This window comes from Dipodomys spectabilis, unplaced genomic scaffold (genome assembly GCF_019054845.1).
Source record: "Dipodomys spectabilis isolate Male_0828 unplaced genomic scaffold, ASM1905484v1 ptg000096l, whole genome shotgun sequence".
NCBI lineage: Eukaryota > Metazoa > Chordata > Mammalia > Rodentia > Heteromyidae > Dipodomys > Dipodomys spectabilis.
In genome coordinates this window covers 1752384-1776213 of record NW_024870773.1, presented here as the reverse complement: position 1 = coordinate 1776213, position 23830 = coordinate 1752384, and the positions used below count along the sequence as shown (strand labels likewise).

Genomic DNA, 23830 nt, shown 5'->3' with positions numbered 1-23830 from the left:
CAGAGGCATGAGACAGTTAAGATGCCTTTTGCTTGATTATTTTTAAAAATCGAGGTCAGTCTTGCTACAGTGGCAGTCACAAGCAAACATAGAGACTAAAGCAAAACACACCTGTACTATACCATGGGGGAGGAGGGCAGAAGAGAGAAGGACGACAGGAAGAGCCCAGCTGGCTGGCTGACGGTCAGCAACACGGCCCAATGCTCGTCCAGCTTCTGCAGGCTGGCCAGCACCTCATACATGGCGTCTGTGCCAGCCTGAGGCAGAGCCACTGTCTTCGGCAACAAGATTACAGGGACTCCAGGAGTGCACTTGCGTGTGCCAGCCGTGACCAGCAGAAGCCAGCCCCACTTCTCTCAGGGAAAGCTCGAGTTCAGCTCTAAACACACCAGGACAACTGAGGGCACGGAAACCTCCTCTACCACAACCAATTACGCAGATGAGCAAGGCACAGTGTGGCTCACACGGCTCCCCCACTCCCGCACCCCCCCCACATGGGAGGCTAAAATAGGGAGGACGGTGTTTCCAGGCCAGTCTGGGCAAAAAGTTCTTGAAACCCCATCTCAAAGGAAGAAGCTGGGCATAGTGGCACATACCTGCCATCCTGATTTGGACAGGAACCCTAAAGTAAGCGCATCATAGTCCAGGTGTGGGCCTGGGCAAAAAGCAAGACCCTAGCTCAAAAATAACCTATGCAAAAGATAGCTGGAGGCATGGCTCAGCCGTAGAGCACCTGTTTAGCAAGGGCTGAGTTCAAATGCCATTGTGGCCCTCCACTCCCTTGCCCAGTTTTTCTGGAATTGTTGTACCACAAGGTCTGCTCTGTACTTGTGTGAGACAGGGTCTTTTCTATGTGGCCCAGGCTGGCCTCAAACTTGTGATCCTCCAGCTCGGAGTGCTAGGATTAAGGTGCATGCTTCACACCTAAGTACAACAGAGTTTGGAGTTTGTTGTTTCATTTTGTTTTGGCAGTACTGGAGATTGAACAAGGGTCCATACTTATTAGCCAGGCACTACCTTCTTGAGCAATGCCTCCGTCCCACAGGTCGGTTGTGGCGCTTGAACTCTGGGCCTGGGCGCTGTCCCTCAGCTCTTCAGCTCAAGGCTAGCACTCTACCACTTGAGCCAGAGCACCATTTCTGGTGGTTAATTGGAGATAAAAGTCTCAAGGACTTTCCTGTCTTGCTTTGAACCACGATCCTCAGATCTCAGCCTTGTGAGTAGCTTGGATGACAGATGTGAGCCACCAGGTACCCAGGGTGATGGGATTTTTAACAGGAAATCAATGAATGAGCATGTGTTCATTTTTGGAGTGACTCCTTTAGAGCCCTTTGTTTCGCTGATGAAGTCCACTGGACTCCTAAGCAAAATAAAGTTGTAAGCAGTAGTTTATGTAACAGCGAAGCACACACAAACCTGTCAGCTACCAGGGAGAGAAGCTATTCTTTTTTTTTTTGTCGGTCGTGGGGCTTGAACTCTGGGCCTGGGCGCTGTCCCTCAGCTCTTCAGCTCAAGGCGAGCGCTCTACCACTTGAGCTACAGCGCCACTTCCGGTTTTCTGGTGGTTTGTTGGAGATAGGAGTCTCACGGTCTCTCCTGCCCGGGCTGGCTTTGAACCGCGATCCTCAGATCTCAGCCTCCTGAGTAGCTAGGACTACAGGTGTGAGCCACCAGCGCCCGGCTAGCTATTCTATTCTTATGCATGACTCCCATCCACAGGGCCCTCGTTCAAGAAACTGTATTCCAAAATACTCTGTCACCTCCCAAACTGTAACTGTCCCTTACCCACAACTCATCTGTGGTCACTCTGTGTGTGTGTGTGTGTGTGTGTGTGTGTGTGTGTGTGTGTGTGGTACTAGTCACTGTGTGTGTGCATGCACGTGGGTGTTGCTAGGGACTAAGCCCTGGCCTCACACAGGCCAGGCGACTTCCACTGAGCCACACCCAAGCCCTGTGGTAAAAATTACATCTAAGGCCACTTTTCTTACCGACTCGGTATTCAGCAAAACAGCACGCAGCTTACTGTCACAAGCAAGCAAATCCAGCAGGGAATCCTTAAGAGTGTGCTATATGATTGCTTCCCAAGGCCTGGGTAAAGTGACACCACCCCGTGGGTCCAGCCACAGTGCCTCCTTCTCGCAGTCACCACCACAGGCACTGTACCTCCTTCCCGCAGTCACCCCAGCGGGCAGTGGGCAGCAGAGTCTCCAAGCCTTTAAGTCTGAATCCAGAGACAGAAGGCCACCGGTCGGGAGGAGTCCTCACCTGGTGCAATCACCCCCTCCTTAGCTAAAGCACTGCGCCTGCCTCTGATGCGCCTGAAATTCCGAGTGATCAGAGACTCAAAACCACGGTAATGTCAGGATTCAGACCCTTGCTCCAGAAGTCAGCCATTCTGTCCAGGGTGGTGAGGAGGGCTGTCCCACCCTGGGTCTCAGGTTCTAGTCCTTTCCTCAGACCACTGCCTAGCTCACCCTGCACCACACATGCCTTCTACCATGCTGCCGGCCTTTCCCGGGGCCTTTCCCCATAGGGCTCGGGGCAGACAGCAGAGCCAAGGAGTTCTGAAACTCCAGCCCCCAGCCCCTGCCCGGGCCTAGAGAATGGCACCAGACATGCCAGCTCCTCAGCCTCACCCTCCTCCACCTCCCGGGCTTGCCACTAGAAATAGCCAAAGGCGGTGCTGACCTGGGCTATTTCTACCTAGAAAATGAGGGACCAGAAAGAGCACAGCAAGCACATGCAGGAGTGCTGACCACCACAGGGAGAAACACCCGCAGTGACAAACGCATACCATGGCCACAGAAGCCTCTAGAAGACAGCTGGGGGACAAAAGGCAAATCCAGTTTTGAGAAAACAGAGACCAGTGGGGTCTGCAAGTTAGTAGAGATAACTTAGAACCCCGAAGAGGCCTGACATGAGGTGCTAGGCAATGGGGGCACGGTCCCCGGGGTGGTGTGAACAGAATGGGGGCACAGTTCCCAGGGACAGTGTGAACAGGACAAGGGCATGGTATCCGGGGTGGTGTGAACAGGACAGGCACCAGTCCCAGGGTGGTGTGAACAGGAGGGGGCCTGTCCCCAGGGCGGAATGAACAGGACAGGTATTGTACTCTCGAGGTTCCCAGAAGCAGGAGCTGGGTGAGGTCAGCACCGAGAGGATCACACATGAGCAAAGGGACACAACGGGCTATGCTTAGGATATGCAGGAGTCAGTTCAAGAATGCTGCTCGTAAGCCGGGCGCTGGTGGCTCACACCTATAATCCTAGCTACTCAGGAGGCTGAGATCTGAGGATCGCGGTTCAAAGCCAGCCTGGGCAGGAGAGACCATGAGACTCCTATCTCCAATAAACCACCAGAAAACCGGAAGTGGCGCTGTAGCTCAAGTGGTAGAGCGCTCGCCTTGAGCTGAAGAGCTGAGGGATAGTGCCCAGGATCAGAGTTCAAGCCCCACGACCGACAAAAAAAAAAAAAAGAATGCTGCTCGTTTCTACACAGATCCGGGACTCGAGTTAGCCAGCTCTCAGGACCAGCACAAATTATGCATGGCAGGAAGTAAACTGTTCTTTTTTTGTTCTTGTTTGTTGTGGGGCTTGAACTTGGGTCCTAGGTGCTGACCTCACTCAAGGCTAGCATTCTACCACCTGAGCCACCACCTGAGCACCAGTTCCAGTTTTCTGCCCAGGCTGGCTTTGAACCACAAGACTCAGATCTCAGCCTCCTGAGTAGTGATGACAGGTGTGAGCCACCAGGGCCCGGCTTATGGGGGCTTGCCTGATAGGAATGAGGGCCTCAGGTTCAAATCCCCAGGCACACAGAAGAGCTTCGCAGGCTGCCACAAGATGGTGCTTGTCCCATGAACACCACATACCTGCTGTCCGCTCAGAGCTCAGAGCTCGGTTCCCCGACAGGACTACAGGGGAGAGCGAGCATACACAGCCCCAGGCACAGGGCAAAGCACTCGGCACACGGAGTACCTGTGAGCACATGGAGGCACAGACCAGGTGGATTTTAAACCTGTTTCTCCAGCTACTCACACACCTGCCCTACTGGCCTCATCCCTTCCCACACAACGAGTAGTCTACATCATGCCGGGTTTGCAATATTCTAGAAAACTACAGGTAGGGCTATCTGTCCATTGGCCCTGGCCCGAAGCAGGAATCAGAAGCCCTCAAGGCTGACCAAGTGCCACTGCACCCTGCGCCCAGTCACCCCTGCGCGGGTGCTGCCGCCACTTCCCGCCATGTGGAAGAGGAAGCAACATAGCAGCAGAACAAGTAAGTCTGAAGGGGCAGAGCAACAGAAGCACCGGCGCTTAGCCAGCGCACAAGACCACGCAGGCAGGAAAGGCAGAGATTAGAGCCACAGGGGCAGAGCCTCAGACTAGGCAGAGCCTAACGTTCGCAGGGGAGTGCCAGGCTGAGAGCTGAACAAACCTAGTCACTGGCTTCAAATCCAGGTGCACCACAGCACGTGTCCTTCCTGGGCCTGGCTAGAAAGGACCTGAGCTTCAGGCTTGCTACCTCTCTGCCTTTTTAGCTAGCTACAATGGAAAACTCTTAGAGAGACATTTCAAGTTCTCCCAAAACTTCTGTCTTCTTATATCAATGAGCTGAGAGCAAAGAAGTGAAATTGAGAAAAATGTACACACGCATGTGTGTGCACATAAAACTTACAGTTGGGGGCTGGGAAGGTGGCTCAGTGGTAGAGCGCTTGCCTTGCACGCATGAGGCCCTGGGTTCGATTCCTCAGCACCACATAAGCAAAAAGAAAAAAGCCGGAAGTGGTGCTGTGGCTCAAGTGGTAGAGCACTAGCCTTGAGCTGAAGAGCTGAGGGACAGCGCCCAGGCCCAGAGTTCAGGCCCCACTACCGGACCCAAAAAAACAAAAAACAAAAAAAACAACTTACAGTTGGAACCAAAAGAAAAAGGTCGGGGAGGATATGAGGGAAAGTAACAGAGGCTGAGACTCCAGAGCTTTCAATCTTCCAGCCTCTGCCTCCCAAATAGCTGGCGTCACAGATGCAAGCCACCTTGGCTGGCTTACTGATTGAGAATCTCACAAACTTTTTGCCTAGGCTAGCCTCGAACCTCAAGTCTCCCAATTTCTGCCTCTCAAGTAGCTGGGATCATAGGGTTGTGAGCCACTGTCTATCCACAGCAGCTTAATTCTTCCTCTTTTTTTTTTGGGGGGGGGGGGGTTGATCGTGGGACCTGAACTCTAGGCCTGCACACTGTCCTTCAGCTCTTCAGCTCAAGGCGAGCGCTCTACCACTTGAGCCACAGTGCCACTTCCAGCTTTTTCTGCTTATGTGGTGCTGAAGGATCGAACCCAGGGCCTCAAGCATGCAAGGTAAGCACTCTACCACTGAGCCACCTTTCCAGCCCTTCCTCTTTTTTTTAACAGGTACCTGAGTTGGAATGGTGGGGCTCAGATTTGCTCAGCCAGCATTCTATCACTTGGGCCATGCCTCCATTTTGGCTTTTTATTTTTATTTTTTTGGTCAGTCATGGGTCTTGAACTCTACCTGGGTGCTGTCCCTCAGCTCTTCAACTCAAGGCTAGTGCTCTACCACTTGAGCCACAGCACCACTTCCAGTTTTCTGGCAGTTAATTGGAGATAAGAGTCTCAAGGGGGCTGGGAAGATGGCTCAGTGGTAGTGCTTGTCTTGCATGCTTGAGGCCCTGGGATCAATTCCTCAGCACCACATAAGCAAAAAGAAAAAAGCCAGAAGTGCTCTAGGGACAGCAACTAGGCCCAGAGTTCAGGCCTCACGACCGGACCCCAAAAAAAAAACAAAAACAAAACAAAACAAAAAGAGTCTCACAGATTTTCTTGCCCAGGCTGGCTCTGAACAGCGATTCTCAGATCTCAGCCTCCTGGAGCACCTAGGATTACAAGTGTGAGCCGCCAGCACCTGATTCCATTTTGGCTTTTTGCAGTTATTAGAAATGAAATCTTTCAGACTTTTTTCCCCAGCTGGCTTCAAACCTCTATCCTCTGTATTTCAGCCTCTTTAGTAGCCAGGATTACAGGCATGAGCATCTGATGCCTGACTATTGGTTTGACTCCTAACTGCTCCTTAAAATGAAGATGTTTTATCTAATTTCTGACCTTATATTGACTTTGAATCTAAATCTAAGCTTGCTTCTTCAATACTGTGTGTGTCAATATCAGAGCTTGAACTCAAGGCCCAGGAGCTCCCCCTGAGCATTTTTGCTCAAGGCTGGTGGTACTTGAGGCACAGTGCTACTTCTGGCTTTTTAGTGATTAGTTGGAACTAAGTCTCAAGAACTTTGTCTAGGTTACTTTCAAACCATAATCTTCAGATCTCAGCCTCCCTTAGTAGCTAAGATTTCAGGTGTGAGCACTGGGACCCAGCCTAAGCACGTCTTCGTGCAGTGATTTTCCAGCCATCATTTTTGTCAGTGGTGACGTTTGAACTAAGAGACGCTGTCTCTGAGTTTTTTCACTCAAGGCTAGCACTCGACCACACTGAGCTATAGTGCTACTTCTGGTTTCCTGGTAATTAATTAGTGATAAGTCTCACACATTTTCCTGCCAGGGCTAACTTCTATGAACCGTAATCCACAGATCTTAGCCTCTTGAGTAGCTAGGATTCCAGGCGTGAGCCACTGGTGCCTGGCTTCCAGCCGTCTTGAGAGTGGGTCATGTGAGGAAACATGAGCCCACATGCAGAGCCGGAGGAGGTGCAGCCAGTGGGTACCAGGTGATGAGGGCAGGCTGGGGTGTGCTGGGGTCAAGGGCAGGCAGAGCAGCCCATTGGGAGGAATGTAGAAAAGCTGGGCACAGAACTTTCTCCAGCAGCTGAAGCTGGCAATAAGTGTCAACAGGAGCTATAAATGGAAACTGAGAGCGCAGGGCAGTGGTGGGGACGTGGGTTAGGGCAAGACAAAATAACTATTTCCTTCCAATCGCTCACACCAAAGCCCCAAAGTCTCCCTTGCCCTGTCCTCGCTCTCCTGCTGCCGGGGAGCCCACTCAAAGTCCCCCAGAACTCAGCTAGGCCTCCACCTCCATTCCCAGCAAAAGCCAGCGGTCTTCTATTCCATGCTTGCTTGGGAAATGGGTCTGTCTAGGTTGCCCAGTCTGGTCTTGAATTCCTGAGCTCAAGGCATCCTCCTTCCGGCTCCCGACTAGTTGGAGCCACGTGTGTGCCACCGTGCCTCGCTCACAGATCATTTAAAACAAATGCTCCTTGGAAACTAGTTCCGGCCACAGCCTATAAGGCTGTTCTCTTCCCCTCCTTCCCGCCTCAGCTCCCTCACCAGAATCCAGAGGCTTCTCTGCTGTCTGTGCACACAGCTCATACTGTCCACCCAGGTCTTTTGTATTTGCCACATAATGCCTCTGACGTGGCCCGCTCTGCCACACACCCATGTATCCACTCCTGCTTCAACTGAGTGCAGACACAGGTATTGTTTTACCGTGCCTCTCGTCTGAGAGAGGATAGCCACGCTCTGCCTCACCCTGTCTACTTCTGTCTGCACGCTGACCACCTGGCAGGCCACAAATCCCTTGCATACGTTTCTACTTCCTGCCCATGTGGCAGCCGGGGGCCCGCAGAAGAGGAGCGCTTTCCGGCTTTGTTCCCCAGGCCCAGCTCCTCCCCAGAGCCGGCGCACAGCCGGTGTCACTCACACTCGCTCAAACGCTGTCGGGAAGGACACATGAGCCCTGTGGAGAAATGGGGTCTGTGAGGCTGGATAAGAAACAAGAGTGCTTCACACCCCAGGAAACCCGAAGGCAACTTTACCATGCCCACAGAGCTACTGTCCAAACCTTCAGAAATCAAACTAGCTATCAACTGGTTATGGACAAATGATAATGACACACGAACTATTCCACTCAAAACAGCCCCGCCTCTGGGTGGCCACCTATCAGTATGATTTTTCTGTTTTGGCTTTTTTTTTTTTTGGGGGGGGGGGGTCCGGTCGTGGGGCCTGAACTCTGGGCCTGGGCACTGTCCCTCAGCTCTTCAGCTCAAGGCTAGCACTCTACCACTTGAGCCACAGCGCCACTTCTGGTTTTTTCTTTTTGCTTATGTGTTGCTGAGGAATCGAACCCAGGACCTCAAGCATGCAAGGCAAACGCTCTACCACTAAGCTACCGTTCTAGCTCCTCTGTTTTGGCTTTCTTTTTTTTTTTTGGTCCGTTCGTGGGGCCTGAACTCTGGGCCTGGGCGCTGTCCCTCAGCTCTTCAGCTCAAGGCTAGCGCTCTACCACTTGAGCCACAGCACCACTTCCGGCTTTTTTCTTTTTGCTTATGTGGTGCTGAGGAATCGAACCCAGGGCCTCAGGCATGCAAGGCAAGTGCTCTACCACTGAGCCACCTTCCCAGCCCCTCTGTTTTGGCTTTTAAACAAGGAGTCTTTTCTGGAATTAATGTCAAAAGCAAACTGCTCAATTCTTCAATGTCAGAATGCAGCATGGTAGGTGTGAGCCTGGGTGTGGCCAAGAAGGGGTGAATACAAGCCCAAGGAGTAAACCCTATCACCAAAACTTCCCAAGAAGCAGGGCACCAGTGGCTCATCCCGCAGGAAAGTCTATGAGACTCTTATCTCCAATAAACCACAGAAAACCAAAAATGGCGCTGTGGCTCATGTGGTAGAGCGCTAGCCTTGAGCTGAAGAGCTCAGGATCAGCACCCAAGCCCTGAGTTCAAGCCCCATGACCAACCAAAAAAAAACTGCCCAAGAATTTGCTAGGATGAGAGACTGAACTAGCTGATACAGCTTTAAGGCCTAAAGATAGATGGATTAAATAAATGAATGAATGAATAAATAAATAAATAAAACCCAAGCAGAAAGGCATACCAGAGCAGCACAGGTTCAGAAAGCACCGAGGGAGAACAAAAATAGATTCCAGGGCTGCTAGGGGAAAGGCAGAGGGAGGAAGAAAGAAACCAAGCGAGCCAGCTCATGCTGAGGAAGCGAGACAGGGAGGATGGAGATGGGAAGGAGCAGCAGGGACCAGCGGGGGACATCAAGGCAGGAAATGTTAAGGCTGGGGCCTCAGATAAGCCAAAGAGTGGAGTAGGGAAGGAACAGGAAGTCACACAAGTTCAGGCACATCCTCAAACGATGGCAAAAACACTCAAAAATCACTTGGGCAGCAAGGCGCAGTTTCTGTGAGAAGCAGCGAGATGGCCAGACAGAACAGGGGGCGGAGCCAGCTGCGGCTGCCTCTTTCCCCAGCTAGCTCTGTGTCCTTGAACAAGTCCTTAACCTCTCTGGAACTTATTTCCTGTTTAAAAAAAAAAAAAAAAAGTGTGTGTCTGTGGAAAGTGGCCGGGTCAGAATCGTAAACCTTCTTTTCTCCAGCACACTGGCAGGGTTAAAAGGGAAAGCACTGAACCCTTAAAAGAAAAAAATGGATCATAAAAGTGGGAACCTTTGAATGAGAAGAGTAATATTTAAGTGACATTATGTGTGGAAGTGCTTGAATTAAATGAAGCGAGCTGGAGAGGAAGAGAAGAGTACAAGCAGATAGTACTTGGAAGACCTACAGAGCAGACAGATTAGTTCCTTATAGCCCCAAGTTGCAGACCCCCGATCCAACTGAGATCTAGAAAGAACACAAAATCCAGCATTCTGAAGCAAGGCACCAGGGGCTCACGCCTGCAATCCTAGCTACTCAGGAGGATGACATCTGAGGATCCCAGTTCAAAGCTAGCCCAGGCAGGAATGTCTATGAGATTCTTATCTCCTTAACCAGCAAAAAGCCAGAAGTAGAGCTGTGGCTCAAGTGGTAAAGTGCTAGCCTTGAGCAAAAAGCTAAAGGACAGCACCCAGGCCCTGAGTTCAGGTACTAGTACACGCATGTGCGTGCATGCGTGCGCATACACGCACGCACACACACACACACACAATTTTGCATTGACACCCTCCTCCCATCCCCAGTATGTAAATAAAATTATAAACATTATAAACACGCAGAAAGGTCTTTTTATTTGAAATAAAATTCCTTTGGAATAAGAGGTTCTGTGCACTCACCCAGCACATGCGAGGGTAATGCACTAACAAAAGTGCTTTCTTGATAAGGTGCATTCAGTGCAACACACCCTGGGAGCCGACCCCTTTGAGGGCCAGCCCCAGAAGCCTGACAGGACCCTGACCCATGCTTCAGCCCTTCTGCTGACAGGACAGCTGACCATGATGGTGAATTCTGATGCAGCTATAAACCATCACTGAGTCGTTTCAGTGTGTATGTTCCAGATTCCAGGAGAGAGAGGAGAGCAGAAGTAGGTGGAAGAGGAAGTTTTGCTGGGTGGCTTTTATATGTGCTTTACTTTTTGTTTATTTACTCAAGCTTAAACAACAGAGAGTGGTGTATAGTACTCCTAGAGGCTCAGCCAGAGCTCGGGAGGCAGTATGGTGGGCTCCAGGAAGGCCTCTTCCTGGCTTGCGGCCGAGGTGGCCGGGATTGGCTATGCTTTGTCATTTAAGAGTCTGTCTCCATGTTTCTATGACACTGACAGAGCAGTGGGTTTTCCTCATCCTGTTCCTTGCTCTGAAGCCGCAATTAGCCAAAGCTGATTCATTAGCTGTAGCACTAATGAAAATTTTGGTAATAAAAATGTGGTACTTAATAAACTCAACCTTTTCTGGAGTAATAAGGTACATTGTTTATTAATTTTGGGTCAGTCATGGGGCTTGAACTCTGGGCCTGAACACTGTCTCTCAGCTCTTCAGCTCAAGTTGAGTGCTCTACTGGTTTTCTGGTGGTTCACTGGATAAGATTCTCATGGACTTTCCTGCCTGGGCTGGCTTTGAACCATGATCCTCAGGTCTCGGCCTCTTCAGTAGCTAGGATTACAGGCCTGGCTGGTACTTTTTTATTGAACAGATCAAGTTTGGGATTAAATTCCAAAAATGAAAAAAAAATTCCAAAAATGATATGCATACGAGTCTAGTAACTGTATTAATTTTTCAATGGCTTTTTGTTTTTTTGAGAAACCATCTCGTGACATAGCCCAGGCTGGCCTCAACCTCATGACCCTCCAATATTAGTAATATCCCTATAATTTTAACAGCAAATGCTTTCCCTCAGAGAATGCCAACAGGAAGGTTCAGGTCAGTGTGTCCTGACAATCCTACTCTTCTAAGTACTCCCTTTTCCTCTACCTCAGTTAAGATCCTAGCATACCTTTATTTATTTTCAGTGTGGTCCTAGGGCTCAAATTCAGGGTTTGTATGCTGTCCTTTAGCTTTTTCTTTTCTTTTCTTTTTTTTTTTTTTTTGGTCGGTCGCGGAGCTTGAACTCTGATCCTGGGCACTGTCCCTCAGCTCTTCAGCTCAAGGCGAGCGCTCTACCACTTGAGCTACAGCGCCACTTCCGGTTTTCTGGTGGTTTATTGGAGATAGGAGTCTCACGGTCGCTCCTGCCCGGGCTGGCTTTGAACCGTGATCCTCAGATCTCAGCCTCCTGAGTAGCTAGGATTACAGGCGTGAGCCACCAGTGCCCGGCTAGCTTTTTCATTCTAGTCTGTCACTCCACCAAATGAGACTTGGCTTTCTGGTGGTTAAGTGGAAATAAAGTTGGTACGTCTCATGGTTTGTTTTTTTTGCCGGTTGTGGGGCTTGAACTCTGGGCCTAGGCACTGTCCCTCAGCTCTTCAGCTCAAGGCTAATGTCCTACCACTTGAGCCACAGTGCCACTTCCAGCTTTTTCTGCTTATGTGGTACTGAGGAATAGAACCCAGGGCCTCATGCATGCAAGGACAAGCACTCTACCACTGAGCCACCTTCCCAGCAGTCTCATGGGTTTTAACTGTCTTGCCCATGCTGGCTTCCAACCCAAACCCTCCAATCTCAGCCTCCTGAGTAACAGGAGCATAGGTGTGAGCCACCGGCACCAAGCTCTTTTCTTTCTTTTTCTCTCCCCCACCCCCACACCACTTGTGGTGGTGGTGCTAGGGCTTGAACTCTTGAACTCAAGACCTTGCACAGTCGCTCCTGGGGTTTTCCACTCAGAACTGAGTTGTGAGTGAAGTATAATAGTCAAGCTACCATCTGAGCCACAGCCGCTTCCAGCGTTATGCCAGTTAATTGAGGAAGTCTGTTGGGTGAGTCTGTTGGATTTGTCTGCCTAGGCTAGCTGTGTGAACCCTGATCCGCAGATCTCAGCTTCCTGAGTAGCTAGGATTACAAGACCTGGTGCTTGTTAGGCAAGTACTCTACCCACTTGGGCCCTTTTGTTTGGTTTATTTCTCAGATAGGGTCTTGCTTTTAAACCCAGTTGGCCTCGGGCCACAATCCTCCTACCTGCACCTCCTGGGAGCTGGGATTACAGAAAACACCGCTCGGGTGCCCCACAACACTGCTCTGCCCAAGTGAAGAGTTTCCCTGGTGAAGGAAGGGTAGGAGGAAGGTGAAGGCCCCAAGGACAGTGCTGGCACAGAAAGGGGGAGATCCCCAAGAGAAGATCAGGGAAAGTAGGACGTGGAGCTGGGTTACATCAGGAGTAATGATTGCATTTCTGTTTTTCCCTTAGATTACTTCATCTTTCCCTTGTGGTTTCTCTTTTAAAGAAGCTGGGAAAACACAGGCCAGATGAACACGACTGAAGGAGGAGACTCTGGGGAAACCAAAGCCCAAGAGTGACCATAACCATCACCCACCACTGATGTCCAGGGCCTGCATGCATGCAGCGCGGTTGAAGACCTGAACCCAAGGCCCGGGATTGTGCAGAACTGCCCACAGTGGGCGGCTTCCCTCCCCCTCTCCTGAGCTACACCAAGAATAGTGAGCAAGAAATGGTGCTCATTCGAGGATGACACCTTTACTTTTGTATTCTTTTTTGTGCCAGTACTAGGGCTTGAACTTCAGGCATTTTTCTCTAGCTGGCTCTCAACCATTTGAGCCACAGGTCTACTTCCAGCTTTTGCTAATTAAAGAGTCTCTCAGATTTGTCTACCCTGCCTGGCTTCAAACCAAGATACTCAGATCTCAGCCTCTAGAATAGCTAGAGTTACAGGCGTGAGCCCCCCCCCCCCCCATGCTTGACAAGAAAGGTACCTCTGAAATTACTCTCCTGGTATGAAACTCTTTCTTGAAGATCCCTCTGCAAAAACACCCACTCTCTGACATGGCTCTGGAGCTGTACTTACGTAAGATTCAGGAGCTTCAATATGAAATAAACATAGTATCTGACAAACTTTACATAGCTCAACTACGGGCTATGATTAATCTATATATACAGCGGACACTATTCACCCACGATCAACAAAAACACACATCAAACCTTAGTGCCAGTGTTGTGTTGATGAGCGATCCCTTCTTATCCAACATCACACCTACACCTGCAGCCGGAAAGCTGACAGGGTTTCACGTCTGTCCAGCGCCCAAGTCACCTTCACCCCGGCCAAGGGTGAGCGGAAGCCTCCTCCAGTGTGAGTGTGGATGCTGCCGCCTGCACCATGGCCCCGGGCCGCACTCTGTGTGCCATGGAGCCTCATCTGTACCCTGCACACCCCACGTGGCTCAGTGTCCGGCTGGGGGTATTGTTTTGCCTGCCTTCTACTCCTCACAAACACCCTTGGTTTTGCTTCTCTTCCTCCCCCCCCCCCCCCCAATACTTAAATTACATGTTAAGCATGATTTCCAACATTCTTTCAGCCAACAAGTACCATGGGAAGAATTCCCCCAAGATCGGTCTCAGATTCGGAACCTGGTCCCTGAGTCAAATGCAGAGGTAAGATCGAATCCACCCTTCCAGGGTGGGGGCAGTACCTTTGGGACCTTTCAGTCGCAGCCCTCACTCAGGACAGAAGTGACTTTCCTAACTGACATCTTCCCGGGGCGCATCTGCCAAGCAGGTGCCCTGCCACCCCTCCCTGGGAAGCATGGAGAGCAGAGGTCTTGGCTTGCGACGGAAAGCTCAGTTACCCAAGGAAGCAGATCATAGAATACTCAGGATGAGGCTGGCTTCATGGCTCACACCTAATCAGATGCCGGCAGTTCCCAGGCCCAGGCCCAAGCCCGTGCCCGCACAGCCTTCTTGCTGCGGGAGTCATTTCTGTGTTCACATGTCATCCACGACCACCTTTCCTTTTAAAACTATAAATGAAAATCTTGTGGAAAATGGAGGGTGGGGTTCAATCAGACCCTCTTTTCCCTTCCCGTTTAATTTTAAACAACTGTCCCTTTATTTAAACTTCTCTGAGACGGCATGTAAGATATGTGCTTCAGGAAGGACCGATTGTGCCAGAGGTAAATTCGACTCCACACGGTATTTTGCCCCACAGAAGTTTCGATGCTCAGAACCTTCCTCAGAGCCGGCACTGGGACTTTACACAGCTGGGCAGTCACACTGGACCCACAGGGAGTCTGACACCTGCTCACACCTGACACCAGCCTCCCAGGAATGGCCAGGGCTGTGTGCAGCCACAGGGATGTCCCTTGTCCCCTCTCAAAACTCTCCAGATGAGGGGGGGAGGGCGGAGCAAGGGACCCCGGAGGGGCTGGAAGCAAAATGGAAAGGCTGCAGGGTGGAGGGGGACAGGACAGCCACGGTCTGCCGGGAGGAAGAAGGGCTGCCTTGGTGAAAACTACCACCCATTAGTGAGGGAGGACAAAAAGACTTCTCCCAACCGAAGGCTGGGACTTCTACCTCTGGCTCCTTGTTGTCGGTGGTGATGGTGGTGGTGATGGTGATAGTGGTGGTGTCTGTGTGCATGCATGTGCGTGTGTGCATGCATGCATGTGTGTGTGTGCATGCGCGTGTGTTCCTTTTCCAGGAAGCCAGGGAGCAGCTCTTTCTCAAGGGGCACCACAGAAACAAAGCAGATAGAGGAAGCCCCCCCCCGCAAAGGTGTAGCCGGCCAACCCGGACAGGGTCCGAAGGCGGGGGCCCCTCCTGGCCCGGAGGGATGGGGTGCGGCGGAGGGTGAGCCGGGGGGTCCGGCCGGGGTGCAGGGGCGCGGACCCCGGGGCGGCGGCGCCAGGCCTCCCGCGCCCGGCGCCCCGCTTACCTTCGTCCGGCCGTTGATGCGGTAGTTGCCCAGCTTGCCGCTGCAGTGGCGGATGAGGTCGTCCATGCTGCTCATGAGCAGACCGATGGTGTGGCAACCGGGCTCCTTGCCCTCTACCCAGGTGATCTGGTCGCCGCGGATGTCCCGGGACGAGTCGCTCTTCTGGCTGACCAGCTGGCCGTCGGTGAAGCGGCCGGTGTCGTGCAGCGCGCGCACCTCGTCGCCGACGCGCTGGCCGGTGTCGCGGCCCAGGAAGTCGTCCACCACGCAGATGCCGTGCTTGTTCATGCAGGGCACGATGTACTCCAGCGCCAGCTTCAGCGCGGGCAGCGGCTTCGTCTGCCCGTTGGGCCTCGGGGCGCCGGCGGGGCTCAGCGCCTCTCCGCCCGGCGCGGGACACAGGCCGGCGGGGCCGGGGCCGGGCTCGTCGGCGCGGGGCTCGGGCCGGGCCGGGCGGCGGCCTGCCGGGGCCGGGGCTGGGGCTGGGGCCGGGGCCCGAGCGGTGCCCCCCGCGCCCGCCTCGCCGCCCTGGCACACCAGCTTGTGCTTCTTCCAGTCCCGGCGCTGGTGCTCCTTGCTGCAGTAGAAGGAGCTGCGGCAGCGCCCGCAGCGCATCAGGTTCTCCATCTTCCCGCACAGCTCGCAGTACTGCCGGTCTCGCTCGCCGGCGCTCGGCGCGCCGGGCCCGCCGCTGTCACTGGCCATGGCGGCGGGGCCGGGCCGGGGCCGGGCGCGGGGCGGCGGCGGCGGCGGGGCCGTCACGGCGCCATGCTCCGCCGCCCGCGCGGGGAGGCCGTGCGCGCCCTGGCCCGCCGGGCCCGGCCTGGCCGCGGCGCAGCTCGGCGCCGTCAGCTCCGCGCTCAGCGCCTCATCGCGGCGGGCGGCGGGCGGCGGGCGGCGGGCGGGCGGCGGGCGGGCGGCGGCGGCGCGGCCGGGCCGGGCGGGCTCGGCGTCCGGCGGGCGGGCAGGACGGGCAGGGCGGGCCGGGCGGGCCTGCGAGCCTGCGAGCGCCTCTCGCTCCGCGCGCGCTGCACGTACACCACGGCCCCGGCGACCCGGCGCGGGCGGGCGCGGAGGGCGGGCGCGGGGGGCGGGCGCGGGGGGCGGGCGCGCGCCGGGGGTGGGGGCCGCGCTCACGCGGCGCTGGCGGGCTGGGCCGGCCCGGACCCCGCCCGCCCTCCCTCCCTCGGCCAGGTCTCCGCCCCCGCCCGGTCTCCGCCCCTCGGCGGCTGCGCCGGCGGGGCCGGGCCGGGCGGGGACGCGGGGACGCGGCGACACCTGCCGGGGACGCGCGCTCCGGGCTGCGGCCGTCCCGGCCGGGCCGCACAGGAAACGGAAGCTGGGGAAGCGCCGCCGCCCGAGGCCCGAGGCCCGCGGAGCCCGGGCCCCCCGCGCCCGCCCGCCCCGCAGCCCCCGCGCCCGCGACGGCCGCGACAAAGCGGGGCCGGCTCGCACGGCGGGCCCCGGCTCTGGGCCGCTCCGTTCTCCTGGTGTCCACCCGGGAGCCGGCCGCGCCGGGACGGCCAGGGGAGCAGCGGCGGAGCCCGGCCGTCGGGAGGCTGAGACACGAAGGTCGCGGTTCGAGGCCAGCCCTGCAGCAAGGGCCGAGCGGTAGAGCGCCGGCCTCCGGAGAACGGAGCTCAGGGCCCTGAGTTCAAGCCCCGGGGCCGGCGGCGCGCATACTGAAGATGCTGACCGGACAGGAGCTGGGGCCGGCCGGGCGCGCGGGGCCATCACGCACGGCAGGCTGCTTTCGTCGGGGGAGGAGGGGTCCTGGGCAGAGGAGCCCCGGCCACTCGTGTTTATGTTCTAGTGGGGCCCACGCGCGGTGGGGCGGCCCGGCCCTCCTGGCCCGTGCGCGGCTGGGTCACCGAGGCGTCCGGAGAGGGGAGGGAGCTTCCCACGCACAAAGAACTTCCCCAACTGGACAGACTCAAATCCGAGAACTCCTCCACACCTATGGGCAGGCCTCCGGGAAATCCAACCCCACCCGTCCCCAGAAGCTGAGATGAGGACCCGCAGTCACCCCGTCCAGGTCTAGACCCCGCGGGAAGTCCCGCTCCTGGGCTCCCAAAGCCCGGTTCAGGCACCGGCTATTCGCTGCTCAGCCAAGGTGGAGGAGCCACAACGGGCCTTTAATAAAGGACAACCCCAGGGCGACAGGACAGGACATGCTGAAATGGTTAGCTTTGCCTTTTGTAGCAAAGAGATTCCCAGCAAGCAATTCAGAAAGGGCTAATTCAGGAACAATGACCTGTGTGTGTGTGTGTGTGTGTTGTTTTTTTGGCAGGTTGTGGGGCTTGAACTCTGGGCCTGAGCGCTGTCCCTCAGCTCTTCAGCTCAAGGTGAGCGCTTTACCACTTGAGACACAGAGCCACTTCCGGTTTTCTGGTGGATTATTGGAGATAAGAGTCTCACAGGGGGCTGGGAAGGTGGCTCAGTGGTAGAGTGCTTGCCTTGCATAGAGTGCTTGCCTTGCATGCATGAGGCCCTGGGTTCAATTCCTCAGCACCACATAAGCAAAAAAACCGGAAGTGGTGCTGTGGCTCAAGTGGTAGAGTGCTAGCCTTGAGCTGAAGAGCTGAGGGACAGTGCCCAGGCCCAGAGTTCAGGCCCCACGACCAACCCAAATAAATAAATAAATAAATAAATACAATGTACACATAACACCCTAGCCCCATTATGACAACCTTTCATGTATTCTCATTTCAAATATTGTCATCCATAAGGAAGGATTTTATCATTCAAGTCTATCAGAATCTAAATCTAGCAATGTGCTTCCCAAAGGCAGAATTGGCATTAAAAAAAAAAAGTCCCATGGACTTTCCTGCCCCGGCTGGCTTTGAACTGTGATCCTCAGATCTCAGCCTTCTGGGTAGCTAGGATTACAAGTGTGAGCTACTAGTACATGGCTCAAAATTTAGTTTTTTATAGGTGTTGAAAATAGCCAGGTTTCTTTTTTTTTTTTTTTTGGTCTGGTTGTGGGGCCTGAACTCTGTGCCTGGGCGCTGTCCCTCAGCTCTTCAGCTCAAGGCTAGTGCTCTACCACTTGAGCCACAGTGCCACTTCCAGCTTTTTTTTTTTTTTTCTGCTTATGTGGTGCTGAGGTATCGAACTCAGGGCCTCATGCATGCAAGGCAAGCCCTCTACCACTGAGCCACCTTCCCAGCCCCCAAGTTTCTTTTAAAATTAACATATAGTTCTGTGACAGGCAAAGGAAGTATACATTATTCCCCTTTGCTTGAAATATATTAAAGAAATGTCCATATCAAAACTTTGTTAACGGGGCTGGGAAGGTGGCTCAGTGGTAGAGCGCTTGCCTGGCATGCCTGAGGCCCTGGGTTCGATCCCTCAGCACCACATAAGCAAAAAGCCAGAAGTGGCGCTGTAGCTCAAGTGGTAGAGCGCTAGCCTTGAGCTGAAGAGCTGTAGGACAGTGCCCAGGCCGAGTTCAGGCTCCACGACTGGACACAAAAAAAAAAAAAGAACTTTGTTAACGTTCCAATTAAATGTTCATAATAACAAATTCAAGCTGGATGCAGGTAGCTCATGCCTGTAATCCTAGCTACTCAAGAGACTGAGATCTGAGGGTCATGGTTCAAAGCCAGCTGAGGCAGGAAAGTCCGTGAAGCTCTTTTCTCCAATAAACCACCTGAAAACAAGAAGTGGCACTGTGGCTCAAGTGTAGAGTACTCTCCTTGAGCTGAAGAACAGGGACAGCACCCAGGCCCAGAGTTCAAGCCCCATGACAGACAAAAATAAATAAATAAAAATAAATTCAAGGTGTGTATATATTTTTTCCATGCCGTTCCTGGGGCTTGAACTTGGGGTCTTCAGACCCCTTACCTTTTTCTGCGCAAGGCTGGGTCTTTCCTACTTAAACCACACCCCCGCTTCAGGATGGAGATGAGCTGTCCCTGAGCCACAGTTCTCAGATCTCAGCCTCCAGAGTAGCCAGGATTGCAGGCAGGAGCCACAGGAGCCAGACAACATGGGTATATTGAATATACTTTATCAGCCAAGTATGAAACTGACAAAGTTTCCAGTTTTAAAATACAGATTTGAAATATTTCCAAAGGTGCACACTTTCAGAATGTCAGGCGTAATTGTTCATGAGCTCATTTCAATGGCGTCAAGCTTCAACATATCATTAGTTTGCAGGGATGGGTCCGTGGTTAGGCCAGGAAGCCCCTGGGGCCCCAGCAGGAGGATTCAGTTAGCACTGGCTCACTGCTAAGGCAGAACCCTCTCTGCCCTTAGGAATCCACTCACAGCAAGTATGTGGTGCTTGCTACAAGGCACCAAACTCTGTTCTAAACGTTTTGTCAATATTAACTAACTTAGTCCTCAACACTGCACTGACTCATTTCATAGAAGGTGTAGTGGGGTGAGCCCCTTCTTCTGACAGCTGATGCCTTTTGAGGCCAGACTAGTTCTCCCCACTAACCAAGAATACTGTTGTGGAAACTGAGGAACGGATGAACAGAAAGGGGCTGGCATCTACCTTCTTGCCCACCTAGACTGACCTCCCTGTGTGACCTCCCTGTTCTGGGTAGGGACTATTTTCCAAAACTGTGAGGCCATAGCCCTTGAGAACTGACCAGAGACACACTGAAAGATAAATGCAAGTCAGGTTCCGCGAGGAGATGAATCTAGGAAGAACTGGGACCTTGTGAAGAAGCCCAGGGCAGAGAGGCCGGCGGAGGTCCTCTGGTCTCCATAAAAACATTTGTAGTTCACAGCCGAGTATCTTTTCTACTCAGGAAATCCAACATCTGATTGTGACTAGTGACCCCTTGACCTGCCCGCCCCCATCTGTGACAATCTTGTTTGAATATCTGGTAGAGAACAGAAAAATCACAAGTGTAACACAGGCATTCCACCAAGATAAACAGGAAGATGATCTTTGAGTGCTGGGAAAAGCAACCAGAAATCTGAGCCATTTTCTAACTATGGTGTGGTGACACGCATGTCTAGGTGTGGCTGTGAAGCGGCACTGTTGTCCCTGTCCTCGGGGACCTGCTCCCCAGTGGGTGGAGGGCTGCCTTCCTTCCCACTGAGGTTATCTCCCTGTGAAAACAAAAAACGGTAAATCTGAAAACTGAAAATCACCATCACCAAATTTTTATTGGCTTGTGATCTTACACCTACCACTCCAGTTTCAAAAATGTTCCTCTCACCAGGTACCTTGGAGGCTCAGACCTGTAATTCCTAGCTACTCAGGAGGCTGAGATCTGAAGATCACAGTTCAAGGCCAGCCCGGGCAAGAAAAGTCTGTGGGACTCTTTTTTTTTGTCAGTTGTGGGACCTGAACTCTGGGCCTGGGCACTGTCCCTCAGCTCTTCAGCTCAAGGCTAGCGCTCTACCACTTGAGCCACAGCACCACTTTCGGCTTTTTTTGCTTATGTGGTGCTGAGGAATTGAACCCAGGGCCTCATGCATGCAAGGCAAGCACTCTACCACTGAGCCACCTTCCCAGCATTAAACTGAATGTTTAATGCATTTGTAGGAACAGAAGGAATGCAACAGGATTATAATTTATATATTAGATGTACATGTAAAAGATGTTTCATTTATCAAGGAATTTTTTCTATTTCCACATTTTTCACTTTCATCAGAGCCATAAGCAGCAGTTACTACTCTTATGAACTATTGCATTGCATCTTTTCACATCATTATCATTGTACTATTTCACAGTAAAATTATTCAAATTAGAATCCTTTAAGTTACAGCAAATGGCAAATTCTTTTGAACAAGTGCTAAAGGACCAAGGGTTTTAAGTAGAGGTTCTACTGGCACAAATCTCCTACTTATTCATATTATTAAAATAGTAATAAGGGAATGAGAGCTACTTTAATGGAAAAGGATCTCAGAAATGAGGTCATTAAATACAACTAAGTTCATTTTAAATATAAATATCATGTATTTCCTGATTAGTACCAGGTAATATCTAAATTGTCTATCCAGAATTCTGGTCTCAGAGAAAAAGGTCAGATACAACTACAAAGAAGGTGCTTCATATCATCAGGTCTATTTTTCAAACAGCGGAGATCCTTTGAGGAAAATCACATTAGTCTTTCTTTTTATCAGAGATTTCTGTTGGTCCTTTTGTTGGTAATACATCTGTGTCTGCAGCCTTGCAGCCTACTATGCCCTTATTTTTATTGTTGGCTTCGTGTACAGCTTTTCTAGGCCATATACGGCCAACGAAAGGGGAGACCAGAGGGCACAAGTATGGTTCCAGGAAAATTTTGAAGATCCAGAGCAGAACTGGAATGATGATACAAGGAATGCACACCATTGTCCTAGGCTTGAGCTCCTAAACGTGAGGACCGGGAATGAAGGAGCGCCTCCAGGTTGGAGTCTGCCAGCCACCGCGGGAATAAGGGGAAGAGGGGCCACGCTGCACCTGAACCCAGTGGTACTCACTGCAACCCCACCTTGCGATCTCCATAAGACTCTTATCTCCAAGAACCACTCAGAAACCGGGAAGTGGTGCTGTGGCTCAAGTGGTAGAGCGTTTGCCTTGAGCTGAAGAGTGCAGGGACAGCACCCAAGCCCCATGACCAACCAGCTGGTTGTAGGGTTTTTTCTAGGCCCAGGTTGTTCTTTAGGTAGGACCTCCTTCCCAGTGCTTTCTGGGTAGCTTCTCAATCTCCCACAGGGGTGCCATGGCTGAGAGTTTCATTCGCACTATCACAGCTTGGTTCCTACAGCATGAAGGTTTTCCCCAACCTTCACTCTGTTGTTTTAGCCTTTATTAATGGTGGTTCAGTAAAGTTTGTAAACTAGTAACTTCCTAATTCAACCCTTTCCTCTTCATTTATTAGCTGAAATCTTACCCTAAACATCTTTTTTCACCAACTCTTTTGTTACCCTGAAATGTCACTATCAGAAATCTATCCATTTTTTAAAATAATGAGTTGGTGCTCTAGGAACTTCAAATGAGGTTTTGCAAATTTATTTTTGCCAGTCCTGGGACTGGAACTCGGGGTCTGGGCTCTATCCCTGGGCCTCTCTGTGCTCAAGGCTAGCACCCTACCATTTGAGCCACAGCACTACTTCCAGCTTTTTCTGTATATGTAGTGCTGAAGAATCGAACCCAGGGCCTCATGCATGCAAGGCAACATTCCCAGTCCCATTTTTTTGCCAGTCTTGGGACTTGAACTCAGGTCCTGGGCACTGTTCCTGAGCTTCTTTTGCTCAAGGCTAGCACTCTACCACTTGAACCACAGCACCACTCCCGGCTTTTTCTGTTTATGTGGTACTGAGGAATCAAACCCAGAGCTTCAAGTGTGCTAGGCAAGCATTCTACTGCTAAGCCACATTCCCAGCCCAGGTTTTGCAATTTTGTTGTGATTTATTCTGATTATTATATTATCCTATTTTTTTCTTCTTTTTTTTGGGGGGGGGGGTCTGGTTGTGGGGCCTGAACTCTGGGCCTGGGTGCTGTCCCTCAGCTCTTCAGCTCAAGGCTAGCGCTCTACTATATTATCTTATTATCATCCCAAGTAGCTGCAACACCAGGCATTCCAAAATATTTCATTTTAAAGTCATCTAATTATTTTTATCTATGTAAGTATGCCATGAACTGAAGATATAGTTTTCAAGTTTGTTACCAAATTTTAAAGGATTTGATTTTCCTTTTTGAAATAATTTTGTGTGTGTGTGCGTATGCCTGTGTATGTGTGCACACGTGTGCGTGTATGTGCCTCTGCGTGTGTGTGTGTGTGTGTGTGTGTGTGTGTGTGTGTGTATGTTGGTCCTGGAGTTGAACTGAGGGCCTGAGCACTGCCCCTGAGCTTTTTGACTCAAGGCTAGTGTTCTGCCACTTGAGCCACAGTTCCACTTGTGGCTTTTTTTGGTGGTTAGTTGGAGATGTAAGTCTCCTGGACTTTCCTGCCTGGGCTGGCTTTGAAGCAGGATCCTCAAATCTCATCGTCTTGAGTAACTAGTATTCCAAGTGTGAGCCACCAGTGCCCAGCCAGTGTAATTGCCTTCTAATCATGTACTGTGCAGCATATAAGCAAGCACTGATACAAATTTTTTAGTTGTATGGTCTCATTTAACCTTCATAAGAAGTCTGTGCTGTGCCAACTACCGGTGACTCATGCCTATAATCTTTGCTACTCAGGAAGCTGAGATCTGAGGATTGCAGTTCCAAGCCAGCCCAGACCGGAAAGCCTGTGAGACTCTTATCTCCAATAAACCACTAGAAAACCAGAAGTGGTACTGTGGCTCAAGCAGTAGAGTGCTTACCTTGAGCTGAGGAGCTGAGGATAGCTCCCAAGTCCAGAGTTTAAGCCCCACAACCGACAATAAAAAGAGAGAGAGAGAGAGAGGGAGGGAGGGAGGAAGGAAAGAAGGAAGGAAGGAAGAAGGGAGACAAAGAAACAAAGACAGGTAGACAGACATGCAGAAAGAAAGAAAGAAAGAAACCTGTGCTGTGAGTTTGACCACCTTTGATTTACACTTGGGGAGACTGAAGTACAAAGAAATTTTATAGTGGATTTAAACTGATAGCAAGTTTCATTAAAAGCAGCTATGCATGGTTGCATATGTCTGTAATCCCAGATACTCAGGACGCTAAAGTAGGATGACAACAAAGTTTGAGGCCAGCCTTGGCAACTTAAAGATAACTTGTCTCAAAATTAAAAAAAAAAATTATTAAAAAATGTTGGAGATGTAGCTGACTGGTACAGTTCTTATCTATTTCGGATAAGGCTCTGGGTTCAGTCTCTTGTACCGAAGGAAAAGATGGGGGGAGAGAGGGAGGGAGAAAGATAAAACCTAATATGGGGAATGAAATAAAGGAAGATCACTGCCTGGAGTAAC

General features: G+C 51.8%; 2 protein-coding genes across 2 annotated transcripts in view; both read right to left on the bottom strand.

The window, feature by feature from the left end:
* Egln1 (egl-9 family hypoxia inducible factor 1) overlaps positions 1-15717 on the bottom strand; it is a 42930-nt gene extending 27213 nt beyond the window's left edge. The window contains exons 1-2 of the mRNA XM_042686190.1: positions 15485-15717; positions 14996-15433 (exon numbers count right to left, since the gene is read on the bottom strand). Of these exons, the coding sequence (XP_042542124.1) occupies positions 14996-15433; positions 15485-15700 (654 nt within the window). The 5' untranslated portion in view covers positions 15701-15717. The remainder of the gene's footprint in view (positions 1-14995; positions 15434-15484) is intronic.
* A 5177-nt stretch (positions 15718-20894) lies between these two features.
* Positions 20895-21368, bottom strand: LOC122113202 (UPF0729 protein C18orf32 homolog). Its single transcript, XM_042686174.1, has one exon. The coding sequence runs from the start codon at positions 21294-21296 to the stop codon at positions 21066-21068; it is 231 nt and encodes a 76-aa protein (XP_042542108.1). The 5' UTR covers positions 21297-21368; the 3' UTR covers positions 20895-21065.
* Between the last annotated feature and the right edge of the window lie 2462 nt (positions 21369-23830).

What these genes read in the sequence shown, in the direction of transcription:
- LOC122113202 (XM_042686174.1), bottom strand. Translation starts at nt 21,296, where the DNA reads ATGGTGTGCATTCCTTGTATCATCATTCCAGTTCTGCTCTGGATCTTC.